Source organism: Trichoderma virens (genome assembly GCF_000170995.1).
Source record: "Trichoderma virens Gv29-8 chromosome Unknown TRIVIscaffold_70, whole genome shotgun sequence".
Lineage (NCBI taxonomy): Eukaryota > Fungi > Ascomycota > Sordariomycetes > Hypocreales > Hypocreaceae > Trichoderma > Trichoderma virens.
In genome coordinates this window covers 70015-88227 of record NW_014013679.1, presented here as the reverse complement: position 1 = coordinate 88227, position 18213 = coordinate 70015, and the positions used below count along the sequence as shown (strand labels likewise).

The following is an 18213-nucleotide window of genomic DNA, read 5'->3' as shown; positions in this document are numbered from 1 at the left end:
TACATCAGGTATATAAGGCAGCCCCTACTCTGAGTACATGTGTTTAAGATTTAAATCAGCGTACGCAAGCACCCCCCATCGTTCTTTCATCAAACGAGCCTCAACACGATGGCCATGGAGAAAAAGAAGCTGCCAGTTTCGGTGACTTCGGATGAGATGCTATCAGGCCTGCCAGCAATATCGGCTCGATGCAAGACACTTCTACAAAATCTATCGAATGATGATAGCAACGACACCGCTGAGGCTAGAGAGCACCTGGCGAGCTTTCACATGCTGCAAGTATGAACGCGTTCTGTGAAGGCGAACAATCGATTGCTTCTCGGCTAAAGAGCGCACCTGATGTAAGTGGACTGATTTATCGACTTCTCGCCGCGCTTGAGCGCAATCTTGGTAACTAGAACCTTTTACACTCACAGAGCCTTAGCGACAAATCTCTGATATTTTGGTGCAGGAAAGGCCTCGCAAGTAGAAGAAGAAGAAGATAGTTCATCCGAAACCGGGTCTGATTGTCCTTCAGATCGATCCTATCCCCCGTATGGGGGAATCCAAACCTCGGAAAACGACGAAGCACCTCCACTGCATCAGTCAAAATCCTGGACCTCTATCTATCACGCTATGACCAGCCTCCAAAATCTCGCTGTATGCATTAATAAATATGGAGTCCAATGTTTCAATATACCTCGAAGAAGGTTATCCAGAGCAGAAAAGTGATCGGGCATATGAAGCTTTGGTGAAACATGTCAGTGACCATCTCGGCTTTGTGGCTTTCATGCCTCTTGAGGTTATAGCGGGGCAAGAGCTAGCCGGCTAGGGTTGAAATAACTTATTGGAGGCTTCTATTTTTTTATTTTCATTCTCTTGTTGGTAGATGAAAGAAATAGAAGAACAGTGTTTATTAATCATCTGGGTTGATAGCTAATGAGATCATTTTACTCGAATACATTCCTTTCTTCAAATTATATAGCTATATTGGTCAACTGTTAACCTAAGAGAATAAAACAGTTCAAATAACTACCATTGAAACGCCATTCAGCCCGTGCTGCCCAGGTCTAATGTAAATAAACAAGCCGGTTCATGTAACGAGTATCTTTGTGAGACTCAGGTTGAGGTGCCCATTCCCCATCAGGCCTCATGTCAGGGGCCATGCCTTGTGCTGTATCCCACAAACGAACCGCCCTTCCTGGCGGAATATTTGACATCTTTCTGATTCGTGGTGACGCACGGGCTTCTTCGGGACAATATGCCATAGTGTCCCAGGACCAATCTGCTGGCAGCCGGGATGTGTTGAGAATGTGATAGGCATAGACTCCCAGCTTCCATTTCCCGCGTTGCCAAAGTATATTAATATAATAGTCTGTCAGGCATATAGGACAAGACAGGATTGTTCCATGAAGTCTCGAAAAGGCATCTTCCGAAGGGGAATCCTGATTGCCAAGCATCAACCGACCAGTATTTACATGGCGGCAGATGGAGAGCAGGCCCATGTCGAAATACTCTGCCGGCTTCCTAGTACCGTCAAGGGTCAAGATAGTTTGAGAATACAGTGCCAGTTGATCGTCGACAATCCGGGCATTCCATGATTTGACATAATTCACATTACGGCAAGAGCTTTTCAATGGCCAGCGAGGTACCAGCAGCTCAGCCGGATAATCATGAGGGGAACCACTGCGATGGGCATCCATAACCTTGCGCGCAAGCTGGAAAGGCACACTGAGACAATAGTCAAAATAGAGAGTCCTTAAATGCTGAGGACTTAGGTATGCGCCATAAAAGTCATTGCAGGTAAGGAAGTGTGCGAGAAACCAGTAATCTTGATCTGAAATTGAGTGGCCGTTGCTGCAGTCGTTGCAGTAGTATTCGGTTTGGCCGGTTCCTAGCAAGGTATTGACTCTCCATTGCCTCAAGAGAGAATAAGGAAAGTATTGGGCATAAAAGCCTTGATGGGCCACAAACAAGCAAACACGCGGGTTTTCCTCAAGGTGACTTTTGATGAGACTAACGATCTCGATGCTGCGCTTGGTGTTCTCGGACTGAGGAGGGTGAGTTTTAGCATCACGTTGCCGAAATAGGGTCCAGCAGAGGATCCGACAGGCTTCCTTTCCGGAACCCATAGTTGATATCAAAGGAAAGGCAGATGATGGGTAGTGGTCTCGGCGAGATGGGATAATATGAGGATGGGTGGATAGAAGGAGGAAGATGGAGGAATACGGCCACCATGGGAGGGGAGCGGCTTTATATACATGGACAGAATCATTGAAAAAAACTCAATATTGCAAAGGCTTCAAATAGAAAGTTTGAAGCGCAAGATAGATTCACTACAGGAAGAAAGATTTAAGACGTGGTGGCTGTACTGGGACGTCTTGTTGTAAATGAAGGTTTGGAGCAGCGCAAGTTGAAGGTGTTGAACAGCCTGCCATATAGAAGGAAATATGCTTTGTGGAGTTGCGCTTTAGTTTTCACAATGGCTTCATTTGGGAATTGTGTTCCAGGTTTCATCTTGTGTAGGTGTTTCTTTGGGTCCTCATCACGGTGGCTGTTTTGTCTCTGCCTCTTTGTGGTGATGAATCACGGTATATTCCACGATATAAGTGGAATAAAAACCTAAAATGATGTTTGAAGGAATACCAATAACAGCGGGATTCAGTGTCAAATAGATTGAAAGGGTGGCAAAAGCATGGCAGATAGGTTGTCCGCTGGCAGAGATTCGGAATCATGGAGACATGGTGTAATATCCACCAGGAATGAACAGCGCTGATAAGATGAGCTATAAATAGAATGAAGCAAGGAACACAATTCTAGAGCTTCAGTATACGCAAGATGTAGTCTGATATCAATCAAATGATTAGAAAGATGGTATAAAGCTTAAGGGGCTCTTTGGCCTGCTCATCACTTCAGCCACCAGCACGTTTCGCAGGCTAGAAATCGGCAGGAAAACAAATACAAAAGTAGATTTGCTAACTCAACCTGGCAAAGGGGTTGAGTGCAAGGAGGGCGCATTGTCAAAAGGCAAATCCAAGATGTGGTGGCTGCGAAAAGGAAGCTTACTCAAGCCGAAGTGGAAGGCTAGAGTGCTGCAGTGTAGGTTGTTGAGATGGAGTTGAACGAATTACGTGGAACTATGAATGAGATGCTCACTAGATGTAAGTAAGTTTATTGGAAATGGGTAGATGTACTAGATTTGGGCCAGACTTAGTGAAAATGGGCATATCTAAGGTAGTAAGTGTAGAGATTCTATTCGAGAGAGGGTGGAGAGTATTAGAGGTTTGATGTAAGCCGCAAGCGTTGGCTGGAGATGTATCACGCATTGTCACCCCAAGTCTCAATAAAGTGAAGTAGTCTATTAGATGTATATAATTAGAGAAAGGAGAAGATGGAAATGAAGAGCTCTTCCTTGTCTTCACTTGCATCCTGCTTGGATTATCTGATGCCATGATAGCGCATTGTTAGTAGGTAGATTGTACTGTACCTTTACCGGGCGAACAAAAGAGTGGGGATCTTGTATTGGCGGTTTCTGTTCTCAAAATACTGCATTTTATAGAGGAATATATATAATTAATGAAGTAAAGTAAAAAGAAACTGTAATAAATCCATCTGATAATTGGAAAGAATAGGTACGCAGAGGAAGAGGAAATACCCGAGGTGGGAGATTCCGGTCAAGAAGCAAGATGCAAGTAGCGCCGTGCGGTATTTTCGCTGGGGGTGTACATTGCGAGGAGCTTTTTGCCTTTGATCCGATTATTCCCTCGTTGGGCGTTCCCGATTTATGTACCGGCATTTGTTGAGCCGTATCCTTGCTCTTTTTTTTTCCGGGCTCTTCTTTTCGTCTTCGATTTTTTTTTTTCTTCTATACCGCACATCCCCTAATACAAGACTATAGAATAATACTGCAATTGGTTTGTATAGTGCCAGGTTGCGCCATACAATCCGACCCAATTGACTGAATAACCACCTCCTATAATCCATTTCCCTTCCTGCAGAGACACACCAAAAATGCTTCGGAGAGCGTCGGCAAGAGCTGCGTCGGGTGCGATCGCCGGGTCTCGCCTGTGGCAGAAAAGCGCCTCCCCTCACTGCCTCACCCCGCAGAGCATCAACTCCCACCTCAACCTGTCCACGACGCTTCCCGCCAGCTTCAGAGCGATCCACGCCACCAGAGTCAACATGGCCGACAAGCGAGTTGAGAGCGATGCCTTTGGCGAGATCGAGGTGCCGGCGGACAAGTACTGGGGCGCCCAGACGCAGCGATCGCTGGGCAACTTCAAGATCAACCAGCCGCAGGACCGCATGCCGCCGCCCGTGATTACGGCCTTTGGCATTCTCAAGGGCGCGGCGGCCACGGTCAACATGCGATTCGGACTGGGTATGTGTGAATTGAGGATGGGACTGAGAATGAGAGAGAGAAACGACACCATACTAAATCTTTAATGTCTTCCCACAGACCCCAAGATTGGCCAGGCCATCCAGCAGGCCGCCAAAGAGGTCGCCGACGGCAAGCTCCTCGACCACTTCCCCCTTGTCGTCTGGCAGACCGGCTCCGGCACCCAGTCCAACATGAACGCAAACGAAGTCATCTCCAACCGCGCCATTGAGATCCTCGGCGGCACTATGGGCTCCAAGAAGCCCGTCCACCCCAACGACCACGTCAACCGCAGCGCCTCCTCCAACGACACCTTCCCCACCGTCATGCACATTGCTGCCGTCCTCGAGCTGGAGCGCGATCTGCTGCCCGCCCTGCACAGCCTCCGGGCTGCTCTGCAGGCCAAGGTCGACGAGTTCGAGGCCAAGAAGATCATCAAGATTGGACGCACCCACTTGCAGGATGCCACTCCTCTCACTCTGGCCCAGGAGTTCTCCGGCTACGTCGCCCAGCTCGACTTTGGCATCAAGCGTGTCGAGAGCTCTCTACCTGACCTGAAGCTGCTCGCCCAGGGTGGCACTGCTGTCGGCACCGGCATCAACACCTTTGAGGGATTCGCCGAGGGAATCGCTGAGGAGGTTAGCAAGATGACTGGCATTACCTTCAAGACTGCTCCCAACAAGTTTGAGGCTCTGGCTGCCCACGATGCCATCGTGCAGGCCCACGGAAGCCTCAACACTCTCGCCGGCTCTCTCACCAAGATTGCCCAGGATATCCGATACCTGGGTAGCGGTCCCCGATGTGGTCTCGGCGAGCTGAACCTGCCCGAGAACGAGCCCGGCAGCAGCATCATGCCTGGAAAGGTCAACCCCACGCAGTGCGAGGCCCTCACCATGGTTTGCGCTCAGGTCATGGGTAACAACGTCGCCACCACGATTGGCGGCATGAACGGCCAGTTCGAGCTCAACGTGTACAAGCCGTTGATGATCCGCAACCTGCTGCACAGCTCGCGCATCCTTGCCGACGGAATGCGCTCGTTTGAGGAGAACCTTGTCCACGGTCTGCAGGCCAACGAGGAGAAGATTGCCAACATCATGAAGGAATCGTAAGTCTTTTTTTTTTTACTCTGATTGTATCCCCCCTGTTTGGGTTGCAGAGCTAACTTTGATTATTACAGGCTCATGCTGGTTACCTGCCTCAACCCCAAGATTGGCTACGACATGGCCAGCAAGGTTGCCAAGAATGCTCACAAGAAGGGCCTGACGCTGAAGCAGAGCGCCATGGAGCTCGAGGCTCTGACGGAGCAGGAGTTTGACGACCTTGTCAAGCCGGAGCTCATGGTTGGACCCAAGAAGGTGTAAAAGCATTCTGGCATAGATAGTGTATCATTAATAGTGTAAAAAGCATCATGGCATAGCTTGTATCAATAATAAAAATAAACAATACCAACCACGCAGAGTTTGTCTATCTCATATAGAAATGCATTCTTGGTTGGATAAAATCGCAAGTTTGCGGTAGCTCTGTGTAAGTTCAATGCTCAGCCCGTTGACGGCATTTCCATTTGAGGCAACTCAAGGACCCACTTTATTGTCGTCACTCTTCTAGTACCTGCCTGTGGACTGCTTCAGCATAGCTGCACGTGATATTCGGAAAAATTACTTATCCATCACCCGATCGATAAGCTTTTCACCATAGCTATCGCAACTTTTTTTTTCTCTTCGTCCAGAAGCGCATCTCGTCCATCATCCTCCAACTTTTTCTCCAACCTCCCTCAAAACACATATCCGGCCGTGAGCCTTGTTCGGGCGAGCCCCCTTATCCTACGTCGTGAAAAATGTCAAACGCCAATGAAGCAGGTAAGTCGATTTTAAAGGGCAATTGGCTCTTTTCTCGTCCCCCCAGTTGCTTCGACTTGTTGTGCTGACTCTTTTGTTCTTTCAGCTTGGCCCTTGGCCGATGCGGCCCTGACCCAGGAGATTCTCGATCTCCTCCAGTCGGCCATGCACATCCGTCAGGCTAAGAAGGGTGCTAACGAAGGTATGTTTTGACCCCCCAATCATTGATGTTGCTGGTCAGACTTTTCTGACCCCAGTCCAATGTTGCAATATGATGACTGACTTTTTTCTTCTTCTCAACTACAGTCACCAAGGCTATCAACCGTGGAACTTGCGAGCTTGCCGTCCTTGCTGCCGACACCGAGCCCCTGGCTATCATCCTCCACATCCCTCTGATCTGCGAAGACAAGGGCGTCCCGTACGTCTACGTTCCTAGCAAGACTCTGCTGGGCCGTGCCTGCGGTGTGAGCCGTGCTGTCATTGCCGCCAGCATCAGCTCCAACGAGCTGTCTGAGCTGTCTGGCCAGATCAAGGCTCTGCAGCAGAAGGTCGAGAGACTTGCCATCTAAACGGGACATTGCGCCGAGTCTTTTTGCCGCTGGATCTAGGTCGGAGCGTTTTGCGTGGTTGGAAATAGCCGTGCTCCGTGTGCGCATCTGGCTTGACACGTTGGCTGTCATGTAAATGCGAGTGCGAATGCGAGCGCAACGCTTTAGATTTAGTTGAGCAGGGTCAATGACATTTTTCACCTGGGATAAAAATTCCCTGTGTTGAGCTGAGCAGCTGTTGTTGGTTCCATTCATCTTGTTGTGATGATTGTGATGATTTTGATGATTTGTTGTGCATGTAATTGATGATGTTATGCGCAAACCCTACAAAGTCAAAACTCGAGATTACTTAATGACACACACCACTACAGTGCCCGTCTCAAGGCGAAGAGCTTGACATGACCAGCCCAATCCCCTTGTGAATCCAAAGTTGGTCTAGAGCCGTCAGCACTCTGACTGTGAGCCACGGACCAAAAGCGGCAGGGATCAAAGCAGCTGGCAGCGTATTTTCCGTAAAAACGCTGCCCAGCGCCGCTCATTCGTCCGGACGAAGCAGCGGGCGGAGTTAAAAGCAAGCGCCGCTTACTGAGCTTGGAAGTGAGTAGCGGGCCGCGCAGGTCCGATGAAATGCGGGTTTATAATATGGAGTTTATATCGTCGGTAGCGCGGCGGACTATGTTGGGCATGTATGAATGATGAGGTTGCTGTTGGAGAGAGAGAGGATGGGAAGAGATGGTGCATTTTGCAGGTAGTAGGACAATGGGCATTCTCAACTGTTCCTGCATGAGGAACTGAGACAAGAAACAAGATTATATAATCCAACACATCAATCCCCAAACCCGGAATATCAGTCGATGCCGAACCCCGCAACCGCCAGAAATCCTTCCACTAACAAATGAATCCATCCGCCCAAAAAAATCATCGGACGAGAGCCAACTGCAGCTCCGCAAGTGGTGCCGGACTCGCACTCGCTTTGTTAACTCCGTCGATTTCAGTCCAAAAAAATGTCTTGTTTCTGCTTAGCCCACAAGCTCAGCCCAGCCCAGCCCAGCCCTACAGCGGCAAAGGCGAGGAGGAGGATGTATTTTGCATGGAAGCCTGCCCTGGAAAATGAAAGGGCTAAAGCCGCGTGCGACAAAAAATGCGGACGAAAAAAAAAAATAGAGCCATTCTTGGTTTCGTGATTGTGGCTTGCATTGAGGCATGACGCAGCCCATCGCCCGAGTCTAGAGATAGGGAAAAGCTCCCTGTCCCAATCCCAATCATCATCCCCCTTCCCCCCCAAGTCACGTTGGGCATTGGCCGTGAGAGCGAAGAGTATATAATCGTGTCGAGAGCTTCCCTTCCCTCTCGGTCCCCTCTGATGTCGCAGTTCCGCCAGCAGCTTCTCCCCAAGCTGTGGCAACGCTACAACACCATCAGCCTCAATCTCAATAACATCAACAACAACACAAACCGCAGCAACACCAACAAGCGCCTCTCCCTCTTCGTCTTCGTCTTCGCCGCCGCCGCAACAGCAACCACCGCCACAGCCATGACGCGCAAATCAACCTCCACCATCACCTCCTCCGCCTCTCACTCTCACCCTCACCACTCCTCCACTGCCGTCTCCAAAATCCCCGGCCGCACAAACATCCCCGCCGAGGCAACCTCCAACCCGCACCACGTCGTCAAGCACAACGGCGCCATCTCCGGTTTCAAGAATCCCTATCCGTCATGGTCCAACCCGCCCAGCGTCACCTCCATGTGGAAGACGGTCTTCTGGCCCACCATCACCGGCGACCTCAAATGGCCTGATACGAAGCCTCCCACCGTGCCTGTTGTGCCGCCGCAGTGGCTTCCTGCTCGCGATGCCTCGGACAAGCTGCGGGCGACGTGGCTGGGCCATGCTTGCTACTACGTCGAGTTTCCGTCGGGCCTGCGCGTGCTGTTTGATCCCGTCTTCGAGGATCGCTGCTCGCCATTCACCTTCATGGGCCCCAAGCGCTTCACCCCGCGGCCCTGCGATCTCAAGGACATCCCTGTAGTCGACGCCGTCGTCATCAGCCACAGCCACTACGACCACCTATCGCACAGCTCCGTGCTGGAGATCCAGAAGCACCACCCAGACGTCCAGTTCTTCGTTGGGCTCGGCCTGGAGTCGTGGTTCCGCCACAGCGGCCTCAAGAACGTCACCGAGATGGACTGGTGGGAAGACGCAGAGCTGACCGTCACCGCCCCCATTGCCGGCGAGAAGAAGACCATTTCCGCGCAAATATCGTGTCTGCCGTGCCAGCACACATCAGCCAGAACCGCCTTTGACAAGGACACGACGCTGTGGTGCTCCTGGGGCGTCAAGTCCGGCGACAAGAACGTCTGGTTCGGCGGCGACACGGGCTACCGCGCGGTTCCGCATCTGCCCGCCGGCGTCGACGACTACGGCCCCGAGTACGAGTCACTGCCCCGGTGTCCCCAGTTCCAGCAGATTGGCGAGCATCGCGGGCCCTTTGACCTCGGCCTCATCCCCATCGGCGCATACTACCCCCGCGCCGCGTTTTCCGCCATGCACGCCAATCCCTTTGATTCAGTCGAGATCTTTCAGGACACAAAGTGCCAAAAGGCAATGGGCATTCACTGGGGCACCTGGGCTCTGACCATGGAGGAGGTGCTGGAGCCTCCGCGGCAGCTCAAGGAGGCGTTGAAGCGCAAGGGCATTGCCGAAGAGGGCGTCTTCGATGTCTGCGACATTGGTCAGAGCAGGGAGTTTTGAGTTGTGTAGAGAAATGATTCTGATGATTCCCTTTTCTTTTCTTTTTCTTTTTCTTTTCTTTTTTTTTTCTTATTCCAGCAGCGAAAAGAGCAATAAAGTTGGTTAAATCGTGAGGAGCAAGAGGCAAAGTCCACTCATACCCGAATCAGCATTTACGTAACTGTATAATTATGTCTTACTTTACTCCGTACAGTATTAGATCTTACTCATCAAATACCATTCATTCACAACTTTTTCATGCGTCAAATCATGTGCTTCAAACGAATAGTCTATTTCTAGCAATTCATATTTGGTAGATTTATTCATATTCACATATCCACAGTAACCCTCCCGTATATATATCCAAAAGGCATCTTTTCTACTCAAAGACGAGAACCTCACTTACGGATGCTAAAGGGGTGAGCCTCGGTGTTGAACACAAACTTGTTTCCGCCATTGGGATTCAGCTGCACATCCGACTCCTCGGCAAAGATCAGGTAAGCGTACTTCAGCGCCTCGGCAAACCAGAAGCTCTCCATGTCGTCGGAAGCCCCTCCGCCATTGGCCTGTGTCACGTCGTTGATGGACGAGTACGCACTGCCGGCGCGGCATACCTTGGTGATGGCACTGAAAGCCGCCCACGCCCAGTCCTGGTACTTGGAATCGCCTGTGACACGGTAGGCGTAGTACAAGCTCTCCAGGGTCTCGGGCCTTAGGATGTAATACCCTGCCGACACCCAGAATCCAGCCTTTGAGTAGAACGAGGACTGGGATGAGGGAGGCGAGCCACCGGCGCCTGTGACACTGTCCACCCACGCGAAGCCTTCGGGGCCAATTCCAGAAGCAGTCTGGTTATATGTGGCATAGTACGAGTTGGTAAGCTGGATGCCAAAGTCAATGTACTTTTGCTGGCCCAGGAGAATGCCTCCCAAGATGAAGTTGCCGCCGGCAAAACTGGCCACTAAGGAGGTGAGATGTTAGTTCAATGCCGTCACTTGTTTGTATTTGAAAACTTACAGTGTCCCGAATTTGGTGACGTTGATTGTCCAGAATACGCCGACAAAAAGGTCAGATCTTTACGGGTTGTTGGGTGAGAGGCGAGATGCGCAATGGTCGAGTCGGCAGCAAGAACCCAGCGGTCCTTGTAGTTTGCAAACGCAACCGGATCATACAAGTACATCTTGATCAGATACTCGTAGAAGCTGTCCGAGAGAGCAGACCAACTGCCATTGCTGTCCTGGAAGGCACCGCTGCTCGTGCTGACAAACGTTCCCACCAAGCCAGGCCATGCCTCTGGACTTCCTGTTGGGTTGAGGAGATACGACTCGCCCTTTTGCGCAAGCTGGGCATACAGTGGGTTTCCTGTGAGGTCGCTCAGGCGCGTCCACTCAAGTACCAAGGTTCCAATCTCGGCAATGTTGTTACTTGAGGCACCACTCCTCCGGTACGTGGGATTAAAGTAGACGGTAGGGTCTGGAACACCACTTGTGGTGTTGAACGCCACCTTGAGCCCATTGGCCAGTGTTTGGGCCTGGCTCAGAAGATTGTTTACCAGAGTCTGGTTTGTCACCAAGGAGCTAAAAGGGCCTTTCAGTAGGTCATAACCTACACAAGTCACAGTGATTAGCACAATGAAAAAAAAGAGGCACACATGTCGAAACTTACTGGACAGCAAGCCACCGATATATCGGATGTTGGTCTCAAACACAGAGATGCCTTGGTTGGCAACAGCAGTAGTGGTGAAGTTGATCTGAGGCACACGCTGCAAAATGGTATTGACAATATCACTCGCTCCCATGAGAATCGCCGTGTCCAGGCCATCGATCGCCGATGAGCCCCAGCCGTTCCTAGGCTCAAGTTAGACTCTGTACATACATGATGGTGCCATTCTTCGGAGAGTTTAATATCAATAGCTTACCTCTCATCATCAAAGCCATTGCTAACGGGGTGGAGATCGTCATGAGGGAAAGCAAATTGACGATATGCGTTCCATGACGTCTGGAATGCGGCCTTGACCGCTGCCGCCCGCGTAGGGTTGGGTGAACCGCGTTTTACAACTTCAGGGCGTGGATACGCCAGTGCAGGCGCAACAAGCCCGAGGGCAAACACGGAGCTGCTGATGAATCTCATCGTGACAATCTCCGATTCTTTGAGAGAGGAAGGACAGCCGGCAGGAGGATGGAGAGGGGCCAAGCTCAGCAACGGAAACGGGTTGCAGATCACAATTCAGACGCGGGAAGTCGTGTATTTGAATTATTTCGCGAACCCCTCCTCCTCCTCCCTTTCCTGCAAGGTTCGAGAGAATGACAGGGGCTCCTGATGCAACACTAGCCACCAGTACTACGGATTGTTCATGCGTGTGGAAAAGCATAAATCACAATTCTTCTAATTCAAGACATGGCGCCGCCTAGGGATGCGAAGACGGCCGTCCGGCATGCTTTTTGCTCAAAAAACTGCCGGGATTGTGCACTTTAGCTCCAAGGGTGGACGAGGATTGCCGGTGAACAGAGCCACAGCAGGCAGGTGACACCATGAACTAGCAACGGCTCGCATGTGCCGTCTGTTCATGACGGAATCGTTCGTGACCTCGACAAGCCGGTTAAGATGAAGCTTCTCAATGGGACTCAAAGCCGTTGGTGACGGGTCATGTTGAGAACTCTGATTCGTCTAGGCTAGTCTAGTTGCCTAGGCACGCTTGCAGGGGACGAAGAGGGGGAACCAACTTTTACACTCAGCTATCATGAGGTGTCATTCGGAGCCGACCCTGGCATTTAGACCATGTGTGGTGGTATGTGAGCTGGGGAATGTTGAGGGGCGGGAAGCGACCAAAGACAACCAGCCCCCCGCATGGATCAGACTCTCGGATTAGTTATTGTATCTGAACCGAGACTGTGAAAGGACAACGCGCAAGTAACGCGTCGTCACGATAATTCTCTTCATCAATCAAGCCGGGACGCAAATCTTGGCAGCGGGTTCCGTGGAACAAGCGGCCAGACGGATCGGAATTGAGCAGCTCAGCTAGCAAGCATTCGGCATATATTTCGTGCTAACATCCATTCAATCGTAGCATCATCACCACTTACAACAACAGCAGCCGCTCAACCTGCTTCTTCCTGCCTAGCGCGGCGAGCGCCACTCGTACGTGCGATGATATCAGGAGCAGCCTGATTTCCCCACAGATTGGCGACGGCACTTCAGGAACCGGCTGGTGGTTGGGCCCCGCATCTCAATCTCAGCTCCAGGGACAAGCTTAATGTCCGGCTTTGGTTGGACGAGCCTCGAGACGCGCCACCACTTGAGGTGATCGCTGCTGATGCAAAGGCCACTAAGAATCGATCGCTGGTGTGTGTATGTACAACGATCTATAGATAGCTGCGACCTGTTCTCGTGCTTGTGCTCCATCAACGGTACAGTGCTGCCACACAGACTCAATAATGCAACGTATGGTTCAATATAGCCGACGTATGTCTTATGCAAGGGTAATCCTGACCCCACGTTAGACCTTGCAAGGTCTCAGTCAATCAGTGTCCGAACAAAGCCAAGTCCCTGTATCCAGATTCCAATGTGCGGCCGTATTTCATAGACGATGGCCAAAGAAACACCGCTGTGCGGAGTCCAGAGTATTACTATTACGCAGCGTCATGCGTTGTGACCCGCGGATCGCATCAACTTTCCCCTCTTTCTCGGCAGTTTCGCGGCGCTCCATCACCAGCCGATGTACTCCAAGCATGCAACTTCTGTTGGGAGAGCATGTGAAATTTATGCGAGTGAACTGGTTGCCTTCAGCCATTTTGCCGCAACTTTGCCAATGCCGCCGCTACACCTTCACTAAGCTGGCTACTTTCTTTGTTGGGTTGTCGCTCCTCCCTGGTCTGATCCGTAGCTTGAGGAGGAGGCTGTTTTTCTTGCCGACTCATCGTGGCAAATGCTTCTTCTTCGTCAGAATCGTCATCTTCGTCCAGGAAGTGAAACTGTGCAGGAGGTTGTGTGCTGCCAGATTGACGGCCTGGCGCGCTCCCACCAGGCGAACCATATTTAGATGAAGCGTGTGATGTCATCTTGGTCGGGGCCCCAGAGCCGGACTTTTCAGCCTCTGACCCAGAAGGCCGATCAGTGTCAGCAATTGCAGGCGCAGCCCTTGAATCACGTCCTGCCACGGCTGCTGATGAAGATTGTAAACCTCTCTTGGCTGCTTTCCTTGCTCGAAATGGCTCCTCGACGGCAGAAGTCCATCTCTTTACCTTGGTGCCACCCCATCCGCTAATCATGCTCAGCTGCTCTGGCTCTGCATTTATCGCATTCTTCAGACTGCCAAAATTAGCAACCAGAGCTACGGCGTCTGACTTATTCAGACTTCTCGGCACAGTGACGAATTCAACCAGTTTGTCTGCATAATTGGATGACTGTTGTCCGCGGATGGCCGAAAAGTTGGCGTTTTCGTACGACTTGTAGAGTTCGAGATAGCGAGCGGCTTCGGCTGCGGACCAGCATAGTATAACAGTCACGTTGTTGACTACTGAAGTCTTTGAAAGCTCGCGGAGTGAGTCCTCATGGTTTGGGATATCAACGAGAGTGAGAAGAATGCGCAGATTGTATTTGCCCTGGAGATTACGAATGCGGGTGTATATGTATTCGGGATGGAGACGGTGGTATTTGAGACTGAGGTCAGTCACAAAGTTAGCAATGACATATGCTCTAGCGGATAGTCTGTGGTGATGACTATATAAGATTCCCACCTCAAGAAGAGCGCACACGTCGTCAGCCCAAGGACGTAATCCGCCGGTATGTCGCTGTATTCCCACGGTATTGATCGGATGCTGGTCAAGAGGGGGTTGCCGCGTTGGCGAGGCGATACCAGGATGGCTGACCCAAACGTCTTTTGCTGAATTACTTGGGGCTTTGGCTGCACCACGGTATTTCCGGAGCTGCTGCTGGTTGACGGCTTGTCGAGAGCTTGAGGCGCCGGCTGCTTAACGGAGCTGCGCGCTGGAGGAATCGAGTCGACAGCTGCCATTGCCTCTAGCAAGGCATCGTCAACGCCATAATCGTCATCCATGATTCACCAGGGTATTATGTCAGCTTTTTGAGTTTGAAACGACGGGTTCAGATGATTGCGGTTGGGATGAAGCGTGGATGAAGATGAAGAGAAGCTCGGTGAATCTCAAGCTCGAGAATTAACGGTTGACAAAAGTGGGGCACGTCACTAACAGGTTCGAGATGGAATTTGGCAGGTACCTTTACTTGTATTTGGGTATGAGAGGTAGGTAGCCTCACACGCAAATCATGACGCCTCTTGCTTCTATATCGAGATATGATAGATCAGTTTGATTATGTACTTGGAGCTTATTGGTTCATCTGGAGAATTTGGCGGGCGGGATGAGCATTGGTCAAAATAGCCCGACAGAGATGTATGAGGACTGATTTAATCGCCGATGAACTCATGGAAATGGTGATGGATGGCATTTAACTGAGGGGGATATTGTATTCTTTGTTTTTCAGATAAAGGGGCTATTTCGATGCTACTATTGAATAGAAGTACCAGGTTGTGTGATAAAAACATGGGTTAACCTTACCAGCCTCTCATCAAAGGCGTCATACAGAAGTATAGCTTCGGCTACCCCAGCCTCAAAGGCTCAACCAATAGGTAGTTGGAATCGCTGAATAATGCAAGCTGAGTAGATGCAGGTGCAGATCTGCAGCTCATTTCGCAGTACATATGGCCTAACCCACCACCTCTAGCCCTCATGTCTCATGTGCCACGCAGTTGTATGATGGACGTCAAGGCATGACACGCCATTTCCATTGAGCAAACTTACGGTATATGACCTTTTTCATCACGAATTCAGTAATGAGCTTCCAACTACTGTTAATAATAGCCAGAAAAGCCGTCGGGAAATAGCCGTCTATAGTTTGTTTGTCACTTGGTTGGAGTAAAATGTAATTTGCCTGATTGAGCGTCGGGAGGAGTCAGAAACCGACGGGATTAGAACATTGGCATAAGGTGAGAAAAGCCATCAACAGATGGTGATGATGGAGGATGAGACGATATATAAGAGAGAGAAGGCGCATGCTCTTCTTCTCCATCGTGCTCCCTTGCTTATCTGATACAACACATAACCATTCATTGACGATCCATCCAGTCAAATCATTGAACTCAACTCCAAACGCAGCTGCGAACCAGACACGAGATTCCAGTGCGGGGGAGGGGTTCCGTCAAATCTTCCGATGGTACCCCGAACCCCTCCAAAGGATTTATTCAAAGCTTGAGCAGCGGCTAATCCGTACCTTATTTTCTACAAAACACCGAATCCCACAAGCTGATTGGCCTCTTCGGCTATATGGCTATATCCTGGCCAATAGCACAACACCGCCGCCAGGACAGGCAAAGTCGTCCCCTCATATTACACGATTCAGTCTCCAACTCGGACCCCCAACCGATGTCATTCTCTCGAGCAATTTTGCCTTGTCGCGAACCAATCGTCTGCAGCGAGCTTTCTCGAACTCCGTAAAAGATCCCCTGTGCTACGCGTAGACGGCCTCGGCGATTTGCCATCCCACCAATGGCCGAGGAAAAGAGCTCGCGAGGCGCAGGCCATTTGCGGCTATATATTCTCCGTCGCATATATTGGCCACTTGCATCGTGACAACTGGAGACGCCACATGTGCTTGTGATTTCTTCTTCTTCAGCGAAACCGGCTGTCTGCTTTTGGTGCTTTGGAGCATCGAGTAGACCAATAAATACCCATTGGCGACCTCCATCGCAGCTGAAGCTTGTCATCATCCTTTTTCTCTGTCATCCAATCCAACATCTCACCACCCAATTCAACCCCTCTCTACTCCCTCTCTACTCCCTCTCCCATCCACATCTACATATCGCCGAAATGTCTGAAGTCACCATCACAGGCTTCCGGAGCCGCGATGTTCGGTTCCCGACGTCCCTCGACAAGACGGGCTCAGACGCCATGAACGCTGCGGGCGACTATTCAGCGGCGTACTGCATCCTGGAAACCGACTCTGCGCACAGCGGCCACGGCATGGTAAGTCCTTAACTCCATCACCAGTATTCAATGTCCAATTGGTTCATAGCCAGCTAACCAATTACTTCTCCCCAATAGACATTCACCATTGGCCGCGGAAACGACATCGTCTGCGCCGCCATCAACCACGTCGCCGACCGCCTCAAGGGCAAGACGCTCTCCTCACTCGTCGCCGACTGGGGAAAGACCTGGCGATACCTCGTCAACGACAGCCAGCTGCGGTGGATCGGCCCCGAAAAGGGCGTCATCCACCTCGCCCTGGGCGCCGTCGTCAACGCCGTCTGGGATCTGTGGGCAAAGACGCTCAACAAGCCCGTGTGGCGCATCGTCGCCGACATGACGCCCGAGGAGTACGTCCGCTGCATCGACTTCCGCTACATCACCGACGCCATCACGCCGGAAGAGGCCGTTGCGCTGCTGCGGGAGCAGGAGGGCGGCAAGGCTAAGCGCATTGAGGAGGCTCTTCAGAACCGAGCTGTTCCCGCATACACAACAAGCGCCGGGTGGCTGGGATACGGCGAGGAGAAGATGAAGCAGCTGCTGAGAGACACCCTGGCCGATGGATACAGACACTTCAAGGTCAAGGTTGGCGGCAGCGTCGAGGAGGACAGGAGGCGTCTGGGCATTGCTCGTGAGATCATTGGCTACGACAAGGGCAACGTCCTCATGGTCGACGCCAACCAGGTCTGGTCCGTGCCCGAGGCCATCGACTACATGAAGCAGCTCAGCGAGTACAAGCCCTGGTTCATTGAGGAGCCAACCTCTCCCGACGATGTCATGGGCCACAAGGCCGTGCGCGAGGCTCTCAAGCCGTACGGCATCGGCGTTGCCACCGGCGAGATGTGCCAGAACCGCGTCATGTTCAAGCAGCTGCTCATGACGGGCGCCATCGACGTCTGCCAGATCGACGCCTGCCGTCTTGGCGGTGTCAACGAAGTCCTCGCCGTCTTGCTCATGGCCAAGAAGTTTGGCGTCCCCATTGTGCCTCACTCCGGCGGCGTCGGCCTCCCCGAGTACACTCAGCACCTGAGCACCATCGACTACGTCGTCGTCAGCGGCAAGCTTTCCGTCCTGGAGTTTGTGGACCACCTCCACGAGCACTTTTTGCATCCCTCCGTCATCAAGGACGGATACTACCAGACCCCGACAGAGGCCGGATACAGTGTCGAGATGAAGCCGGAGAGCATGGACAGGTATTCTTATCCTGGTGAGAAGGGTGTGAGTTGGTGGACGAGCGATGAGGCTCTGCCCATCCTGACTGGAGAAAAGATTTAAGTTTTGAATGACAGCGATTTGTTTTTTTTTATATATATCATGGATGATTTGTACTCTTTATATGCAAAGGAACTGTTTGTTGGGATTTATAGAATTGGTGTACATGTAGGAATCAGCCACAAATGAACAAACATGAACCGAGTTTTGCATCCAAGAAGCGTGAGTGATCTACGCAACGTAACGCCGTAAGACCCTTATGAAAAGTTCTCCCTTGTCATAATGGCCGCCATGATTTTTTTCACCTAATATCTCCAAAAAACCATCTATGGTGCCACATCGCGAAATGTCCAAACCAATGTCGAAGTATTCCAATAGCAGAGCGAAGCGGTGTAGAATCGCAGATATCGAGTCTTCTCCCCATTCTTGGGTACAGAGAAGAGGGCTATTGTTATGGTTATGGTTGTTGCTAACGCGACGTTGAAGATGGAGAAGA

The 18213-nt window shown here is 51.2% G+C and overlaps 7 protein-coding genes across 7 annotated transcripts; 4 read left to right on the top strand and 3 right to left on the bottom strand.

Annotated features, from left to right (window-relative positions):
* Nucleotides 1-1049: 1049 nt before the first annotated feature.
* Nucleotides 1050-2111, bottom strand: TRIVIDRAFT_70440 (uncharacterized protein; the record flags this gene model as incomplete). Its single annotated transcript, XM_014100228.1, has 1 exon — nt 1050-2111. One exon carries the CDS (start codon nt 2109-2111, stop codon nt 1050-1052), a length of 1062 nt encoding a protein of 353 aa, XP_013955703.1.
* A 2003-nt stretch (nt 2112-4114) lies between these two features.
* On the top strand, nt 4115-5811 carry TRIVIDRAFT_170638 (uncharacterized protein; the record flags this gene model as incomplete). The annotated part of the gene is made up of 3 exons (XM_014100227.1): nt 4115-4360; nt 4439-5462; nt 5535-5811. 3 exons carry the CDS (start codon nt 4162-4164, stop codon nt 5716-5718), a joined length of 1407 nt encoding a protein of 468 aa, XP_013955702.1.
* Nucleotides 5812-6152: 341 nt separating this feature from the next.
* TRIVIDRAFT_83701 (uncharacterized protein) lies at nt 6153-7093 on the top strand (the record flags this gene model as incomplete). The annotated part of the gene is made up of 3 exons (XM_014100226.1): nt 6153-6213; nt 6299-6394; nt 6499-7093. 3 exons carry the CDS (start codon nt 6192-6194, stop codon nt 6759-6761), a joined length of 381 nt encoding a protein of 126 aa, XP_013955701.1.
* A 1391-nt stretch (nt 7094-8484) lies between these two features.
* On the top strand, nt 8485-9489 carry TRIVIDRAFT_52269 (uncharacterized protein; the record flags this gene model as incomplete). The annotated part of the gene is made up of 1 exon (XM_014100225.1): nt 8485-9489. One exon carries the CDS (start codon nt 8485-8487, stop codon nt 9487-9489), a length of 1005 nt encoding a protein of 334 aa, XP_013955700.1.
* A 251-nt stretch (nt 9490-9740) lies between these two features.
* Nucleotides 9741-11626, bottom strand: TRIVIDRAFT_78530 (glycoside hydrolase family 47 protein; the record flags this gene model as incomplete). The annotated part of the gene is made up of 4 exons (XM_014100224.1): nt 9741-10429; nt 10486-11073; nt 11134-11315; nt 11387-11626. The coding sequence occupies 4 exons, from the start codon at nt 11596-11598 to the stop codon at nt 9867-9869; spliced, it is 1545 nt and encodes a 514-aa protein (XP_013955699.1).
* Nucleotides 11627-13250: 1624 nt separating this feature from the next.
* Nucleotides 13251-14482, bottom strand: TRIVIDRAFT_152287 (uncharacterized protein; the record flags this gene model as incomplete). The annotated part of the gene is made up of 3 exons (XM_014100223.1): nt 13251-13420; nt 13616-14127; nt 14205-14482. The coding sequence occupies 3 exons, from the start codon at nt 14480-14482 to the stop codon at nt 13251-13253; spliced, it is 960 nt and encodes a 319-aa protein (XP_013955698.1).
* Nucleotides 14483-16349: 1867 nt separating this feature from the next.
* On the top strand, nt 16350-17780 carry TRIVIDRAFT_59723 (uncharacterized protein; the record flags this gene model as incomplete). The annotated part of the gene is made up of 2 exons (XM_014100222.1): nt 16350-16505; nt 16584-17780. The coding sequence occupies 2 exons, from the start codon at nt 16350-16352 to the stop codon at nt 17778-17780; spliced, it is 1353 nt and encodes a 450-aa protein (XP_013955697.1).
* Between the last annotated feature and the right edge of the window lie 433 nt (nt 17781-18213).